Source organism: Pygoscelis adeliae, unplaced genomic scaffold, assembly GCF_000699105.1.
Source record: "Pygoscelis adeliae isolate BGI_AS28 unplaced genomic scaffold, ASM69910v1 Scaffold181, whole genome shotgun sequence".
NCBI classification, from domain to species: Eukaryota; Metazoa; Chordata; class Aves; order Sphenisciformes; family Spheniscidae; genus Pygoscelis; species Pygoscelis adeliae.
In genome coordinates, this window is record NW_008824360.1 from 4,238,649 (window position 1) to 4,246,747 (window position 8,099).

Below are 8,099 nucleotides of genomic sequence, written 5' to 3' on the forward strand. Positions count from 1 at the left end.
ACCGGGGGGGGGGAGGGGGAACAACAAGTGATGCAACCGCTCACCACCCGCCAACCGACGCCCAGCCAGTCCCCAAGCAGCGATCACTACCCCCCAGCCAGCTCCCCCCAGTTTATATACTGAGCGTGACGTCATATGGTATGGAATATCCCTCTGGCCAGTCTGGGTCAGCTCTCCTCGCTATACTCCACCCAGCTTCTTGTGCACCTCCTCGCTGACAGAGTATGGGAAGCTGAAAAGTCCTTGACTTAGTATACACTGCTTAGCAACAACTAAAACATCAGTGTGTTATCACATTGTTCTCATCCTAAATCCAGAACACAGCACTGTACCAGCTACTAGGAAGAAAATTAACTCTATCCCAGCCAAAACCAGGACAGCCACTATAAGCTTATATATCACAATGCAGCTGCTCAGGATATAAAGTATTGTTGCCTAAATTGTCTAGTGGTAACCAGACTGAATTAAATTTGATAACTATTGCAACTGTAAACCTTCCTGACACTGCCCATGTTCCTCGTGCAGCAAAGTGAGAGTATATGTGACTTCTATTTCAGTCATTAGCCAAGGAGCATGAATGGAACATCAAACGTAATCTGAAGTGCTTTGATAACTTAGGACCCAACTTAAGAGTGAAGTTAAATATGAAGATCACACACACAGTAGTTTGGCATCCTGTGCTTTTTCCAACAAAGCATTTTTAATAAGAAGGCTATATGTTGTATTACTAAAAATTGCACACGGACTCCAGCCAGGGAAACTAATGCTTAAGCTAATGTATCGTTTGACTGTAAATTTAAATACTCATTTGAGACCTAATATGTACAGAAGTCTTTGATTTGTCTGCAGGAATTGAGCCTGGGACTTAAGTAAAATGTGAAACTGTAATGTTTAAGCTAAAGAACAAAGCCTGTTATCTCCAAGGGCGTATAATATGCTCCTGGTCCTTTATGTGGACTAGCCACCAGTGGAGAACAAAGAGCTGTCCTGTGGATTTATGGGTCACATAAGTCTTTGTTAAAAGATATTGTTTAAAGTGGTGATGTGAACAGCGTGTTGAATTTTTGCACCGTGCAACAGTATGTGAGAGGCAATCTTATTAAATTTCATATTAGTTAATTACTTTTCCTAAAACCATACTAGTTTTTCAGCACTTTACCTTATCGCTTAAATAAGCCTATAGTATTTTCAGTCCTACAGTATAGCATATGTATCATTTTGCTTTTGTTGACAATACTTTGGAGTAAGATACAGAAGTCTTGATTGAAAGTAAGCTGCTTCTATCTCCTTCCTATTTCTCGCATCTCTGTTTCAGAGGGAGTGACAGGTTTGAAGGAACTGGCCTTTCTGCGAGACCTGGCAGAGCAGAACTCGGTGAAGTACGGGGTGCCGGACCGAACAGCCCTACCTGTGATCAAGGGAAGCATGATGGTCCTAAACCAGCTGAGTAACCTGGAAACTACAGTTGGCCGATTCTACACAAACCTCCCCAACCGAATGATCGATGAGGCAGTCTTCAGTCTGCCTTTCTCAGATGAAATGGGAGACGGTAAGTGCTTACACTGAATTTAGGTATAAAAACGTAAGAGATGAGGTTCCTTTTTGCTTACATATTCCTAAATATACTGTAGTCTTATAAGGTGATGTTCCCAAGGTGATGTTTTAGGTGTGTTCCCAAGACAAATATATAATTAGCCTTTCATGCCATAGGTTTTTTATCTGCAGAAGATCTAGTTTTGAAAAAAGTGGTAATAAGACATGGAGTAGATAGATTCAGCTTGGATTCTCAGGGGTAAAATTTGTTCTTATATATGTGTATGTATACAGCATCCATAATTTAATTTGTGGAGAGAAATTCTTTGTACTTGAGGGAAGCAATCTTGTGTTGCAATGACAGCCGTGACCATGCTGCACCATCGCAGCGTTCATTATTTCAGTACTTCTATATGTCTTGAGGTCTTACAGGTAGACTCAAGGGATTGCATAGGTCCCCACAGTGGAGGAGAGAAAAAGTTGTTATCGTTTGAGCCTCCCTTTCCTGTGGAGCCGTGCACGTGACTTTTGAGTCATTCTTCTGGCTGGAGTTTCCTTTTTTCTGTCTTTGCACCCCAAGCAGTGACTCTTCACAACTAGTTTAGCATCCATTCACCGCTGCCAGGCTGTAAAGGTGGGGATGCTGGACGCTGGCAGTCAGACCTCTGTAAGAGGGGGAAGGCAGCCATCTTAGCAAATGGCACAAGGAGAGATTATTAAATATTGTCCCAAATGTGCTATCCTTAGCTCTCCTTTTAGCTTCAGCACACTTTGTCTGCCCCCAGCACCAGACAGGACAGGAAGGCTGAGCTGGCTGGTGATGGCTCGGACAGTCTGGAGCACGGGATATGCTGAGTTCAGTGGAAGCCTGGTGACAATTTTTCTGCAGACTGTGAATGCGTGCTGAAGAGTATCTTAAAGCAGCAGATGTCTGTAGTGTCATTCTCCCGTTGGTTTCTAATTTATGCTGACGTGGTGGGAAGGTGCATGGATCTGCCCTTTTACCTTAAAACTAGATGCTACATTACCAAACACTGTGTGTTCAACTTGATCTGATCTCACCACTACATTTAGTAATGGAGAGACTGAAGGTGTAGATACCGATAGAGACTTCTGGGAGCGTACCAGCATGTGTATAAGATGACATACATGTAAGAATTGCAGAAATTAGACAGTTTAATTTGTGCTCAGGGTAAGCATGCACTGCAGGGTGATCCCGTTTGGGTTCTTGACAGGGGCAGGTTCAGGAGATAGGGAGCGGTCTTAGGCTGCTCCCACAGTGCTGGCAGAGCTCCCCCAGCTGGACACACACCCAGCCGTGGGTCCCACTGCCTGAGCTAATGCTTGCTTAAGTGTCATCAGTTGTAAGCTGCGGTGCTGTTGCTCCTTTTACCTTTGGGATCTGGTGCCCTTCCTAAAGCTCAACGTACACACTTGGAAGATCAGAGCTGTAGGGTTTACCCCTGCTAGTTCTTGGGCAGCTCACCTGACATTTCTCTAGCACTGCTCCAGTGCTCTGTAAAGAGATGTGACCATCACAGTGATGTTAGGAAATATATTGGTGATTTTTATATTGCTTTGACAATTGAGCAAATTCTTTATTTCTTCATTCAGGACTTTGCGTGTTCTTAGTCTTGGCTAGTACGTAGGAGTGGTTGATGGTTACGCTGAATAGTTTTGAAGGGCTGCTGAGTCTAGGTTGCACGTTTGCCTTGTGTGTTGAGTCCCAAAACAAATTTAAGACTATTCCTGAGCAAATCTCTTCTGCGTCAGAATGCTTGCTACGTTCTGCATTTCCTAACCTTGTTAATTAAGCTGTATTATTACTCTCTCTCAAAGCCACATCCAAGCATAATGGAAAATTTGAGCAACAGAAGGATTAGAAATGGTGCAATAGAGAAGGTTTGTCTTACATAAATATCAAAGTGTACTTAAAAGCTTATACATGCAAATGAATTTTATACTGGTTTAAAGGAAAAGAATCTCTGAGTTTCCATATAGCAGTGGTGTAGAAAGTAAGAGAAATAAGGTATTACCGAGAGTTCTTACCTCAGGCACAAGATGTGTCCCAAACCGTTGTGTAATTATGGGTATGATTCCCAGTACAGTGTCCATATTGGGATTTAGTTAAGCAGAGGACATTTAATATTCTGAATATGCAATTAGATGAGCAATAATTTATCCCTATTGTTGCTTTACAAGTACAAATTCTCTTCCTCCCTCATCCCCCTATTTTTTAAAGTGCCTTAAATGATATTAAAGGAACAAAATACTACCTTGGCTCTTCATGCAAAAGCATTTCTTATGGCATCTACTTGTAGACTGACAAAAACCCCAAAACATTAATTGTGGTGTGTATTTTAATAAATTGATTAAATGTACCTTAGGTCACTACTAGAAACATAGAAATAACTAATTAGGGAGAGTGGCTAAAACCAGCCAGACATGACAGATAACCTGCTCAGCTTCCCTGTAGGCATGCCAATTTTTGTCCATATTCCAGCAAGGAATACTATATAAAAATTTAACTGTATAACATTTTAAAATGATAAAGCGCGTGCTCTGTTTCCTCTAAAAATAATTAACTAGATATTATTGCTGACGGTTTTATGTTATTCCTCTCATTCTAAGGCCTGATAATGACTGTAAGTAAACCGTGTTACTTTGGAAACCTGCTACTAGGGATTGTTGGAGTAGATGTTAATCTCGCCTATATCTTGGAAGATGTCACCTATTATCAAGATTCCTTGGGTTCCTACACTTTCCTCATTGATAATAAAGGTAAGTTTTTAGCTCAGATAATCTCTTCCAGTCCCACTGAGATCATTAACCATCAAAAGGAAACTCTTAATTCTCATGTCTCTAAATAATCTATAGGTAATGAATGATAATATTTATTAAAAGATTAATTGCATGTTGTTTGGTTAGTTTTGCCTGAGAGTTGCCGGACAGCTGGAGACTGTAGGTGCATTCCTGACTTGAAATTTCTGTACTGGAATTTTGATGTGGAAATGCTTACTTGCCGTTGAGGTTTTCTACATGTGTAACATCAAGGTTTTCTATATGTGTAGGGCAAAAGGCAAAACTGGTGTATATGTGTTCAGCTCTCTTCCTCTGATCCCAACGTCTTTTTATTGCTTGGTTCTTTGAGCTGTCTTTCATTTGCAACTTACCAAGTTCTTAGTGTACAACTTCCTTGATGATAATATTGCTGGTTCACTTACATTTGTTAAGCCTTTGTAAAAAAATTGTATGTAGTTACTGTATTATTTTTTTTCTCCTGCAAATATTCATCCTGGACTCAGTTGTTGTAATGCATTCAATGTCTGGTTTTGTGTCTTTATTTTTTAGGATACACTCTTATGCACCCATCCCTTACCAGGCCCTACCTGTTGTCTGAACCACCACTCCACACAGATATTATCCATTATGAGAACATTCCTAAATTTGAGCTAGTGCGCCAGAACATCCTTAGGTAAGGAACCGGGATGCAAATCCAAACATTAGCAGTCCTTAGAGCACTAGAAGTATTTCTAGAGGAGTTTTAAGAGAATATAAGGTAAAGTTCCTTTTCCTACAATATCTGGTTACTCGGATGGATTTATTCACACACACACAAATGCAGAACAGTTCTGCTTTGGTTTTTCCTCCAACTTTCTTCATTTTATCGCTTGGTGTGCTAAGCAGTGGTTTCCACAGCTCATCTGGGGGATACTCTTTCTAATGTCTCTCTTCCATGTCAGGAAGATTTTCCACTATTTGGTCTGGGTTTTTCTTTAGCCTTTGTCTTATCCGAGTATGTGTTTTAACCCAAAGTGTGTCAGTACACAAGTGCGTTTTCAGCATACGTACACTTTTTCTTCACCTAAGGCAGATAACAGTTAATCTCTTCATATCTTACGGTATTTTTATAAATGTACAGTAGATGGATTTTGCTTAAGAGCTTTCTTAGTGTTTAATAAAATGCTGTATGTTATATTTGCCAATATAGCATTCCCCTGGGCAGCCAGATCATTACGGTTCCTGTGAACTCCTCATTGTCGTGGCATGTAAACAAACTGAGAGAAGTTGGAAAAGAAGCCTACAATGTCAGCTATGCCTGGAAAATGGTAAGGAACAAAAGTGACACTATTGCAGGATGGCATAGAGTAAGTTCCTATATTGAAGAGTACATTAATGTATTGAATATAATGAAGCATGAAGTATTGCTATGTACTGAAGTATGAAAGTTTTGAATTACTCAGAAACTGCATGAATGTGGGGGGTTTTGTTCCAGTGAAGAACCAATGAAAATACTATTCCAGGTTTGTTACCGTGTCATTTTCAGAGATGTGTCTGCATGGATATGTGGTGCTCTTTCTTCATGAAGGCACTCATTTCATAAGACACATGTAATGTGCAGTTACATAGAGATTATACTTGTGCTTTCCCAATGGAAGTAAAGCTATACTGGTCTGGATGTCATACTGCAAGCCAGGTGACACGTAAACACGTTACCAGAGACCACATTTCAATACAGTGCTGAGGCAGAGTTTAGTATTAAGTCATTCTTTTGTTTCATACTGTTGTTACGTTTGGGGCAGAGTGGTACAATCCATTAATTAATACAATTAGGAAAATGTCAGCTTCTCATTCTGATACTATCTTGTTGCAGAACTGTATCAGTACCCAGTGATGATGTTTGCGGTAATTTAACACTTTTCTTACAAACATTGGTTATATTGAAGCTTTCATTGAAACTGAGTACGATGTGTATGCAACAGGCTATATTACCAATTGTAAGAGCTTTAAGAGAGCTTCTAGCAGCTGTCCTTTCTTCAGTTTTGAACATATCTGAACGCTAATCTTGACCCAGGGATTAAAATGGGATCTAAGGTTAAATATAATCCAGGTGAATTTCGCTGATGCCAGAAATAATTGACTACTTCTTTGTGCCAACAAACTTAGGAGGGTACTTGTGGATCATTTCACAGTATTAAGTTAAATCCAACCTAAAAGATTAAGCTGAGCAGTTTTAAGAGATTAAATCTGTCATTGTGTAACAGAAATTCACATAGGAGGATGTGACATTTTCTAATGTTGTAATGCTACATTAAATATCAAACACCCTTGCAGAGCAGCTGGGCAACTCCCAAGTTTTGTTAGTCTGATGTACTATAGGATACTTAAAATATACAAACCAGTAAAGCATGTGACACATGCAGCATGCAATTAAGAGTGGTAATGATAAAATCGTATTTTTGAGAGCTAATTTGTCCGTGTTCTTCATAATGGGAATACCAGTGTGTTTTTATCAACTGTGAACCTGAAGCCTCTCCTCTGGTAATGACACTTCAAAAAGTATCCACGAAACAGTGTTAGAAATTATTGCAAATTGAGGAACAAAATGAAAGTCTTAATGCAGTCTTTTTTTCCTGAAAACTAAATATTTTTATTTTGTGCATAGGCTGTGGAAAAGTATTTTTTGTACAACTTAGTGGCTCCAATACATTCAGGATAGTTACAGGCTGGAATGTGGCTGTATGGGACTGAGTTGCTGTAATCAAGTCTCTACCCTGCATAGAGACCAATACGGCTTGAAAATTTTATCTGCGCAATCCTTCTCTCTTGTTTTCTGTAGGATCGAGTCCGTATTAGCTTCTTTGAAAGGGAATTGTTTGTTTTCAGAGAGGGTGGGAACTGTGATCCTTCAGAGTATGGCGAAGTGTGGATGCCACCTTCCAGAGGTGGACGAGATGAGCAATTAAAGAAAAGAGAATGAATGCTAAATAGAAAATAAGTTCTGTAGCACCTCCACCTTTTTGTTTCTGTTTGATGACTTGCTCTTGTTTTTCAGGTCCAGGACACATCCTTTATTCTGTGTGTCGTGGTGATACAGCCAGAAATACCTGTTAAACAGCTGAAGAATCTCAACACTGTCCCCAGCAGCAAGCTCCTGTATCATCGACTGGATCTGCTGGGCCAGCCAAATGCCTGCCTGCACTTCAAGCAGCTGGCTACCTTAGGTAAAGCTTTCTTGCAGTTCGTCTTGACCTCATGCATGTTTCTATAAAGCATGGCAGCAGAAAGTAAAACTCTCTTCACAAAACACTGGAAATACTCTTCTCTTGAAATGCTTTTATTTCCAGGGCTGATTTTCTAATCAGCCGTACCTTCTTATAGGTCTTCATTGATCATAGCTACCCTGCTCAGTGGCAAGCACTTGCATGGGTGAACGCAGTGGGACTGCTCGTCAGAGTATGAGATAAATGCACCGTGAGTCTTGCTTGATCAAGTTCCCAGAAAGTGGAGTGGGGAGAGTGAGAAATGTCTCACCAAGCTTAAAACTAAGTTCTGTTCTCTTGGCTGTAAAGCAGCTTATTGACAAATAACATAAGTAGAATGAAGTCCCAGCCAGTCGTGCAGGAGTACTTTTTGACTTTGGATTTATGCAAGTTTTTCACTGCCATAAGCATTTAATACCATCAATCCATGAGAAGTCGGAAGTTATGCTTGTTGGGCGAAACTGTGAGAACTCCTGTGGTGTAATGGTTTCCAGACCCTCCTTACCTTCAAGGTACCTTAAA

The 8,099-nt window shown here is 40.2% G+C and overlaps 1 protein-coding gene across 1 annotated transcript in view; it reads left to right on the top strand.

Moving 5' to 3' along the window:
• CACHD1 (cache domain containing 1) overlaps positions 1–8,099 on the top strand; it is a 75,154-nt gene that overhangs the window by 45,777 nt on the left and 21,278 nt on the right. The window contains exons 8-12 of the mRNA XM_009319826.1: positions 1,316–1,549; positions 4,165–4,314; positions 4,885–5,008; positions 5,525–5,642; positions 7,370–7,538. Of these exons, the coding sequence (XP_009318101.1) occupies positions 1,316–1,549; positions 4,165–4,314; positions 4,885–5,008; positions 5,525–5,642; positions 7,370–7,538 (795 nt within the window). The remainder of the gene's footprint in view (positions 1–1,315; positions 1,550–4,164; positions 4,315–4,884; positions 5,009–5,524; positions 5,643–7,369; positions 7,539–8,099) is intronic.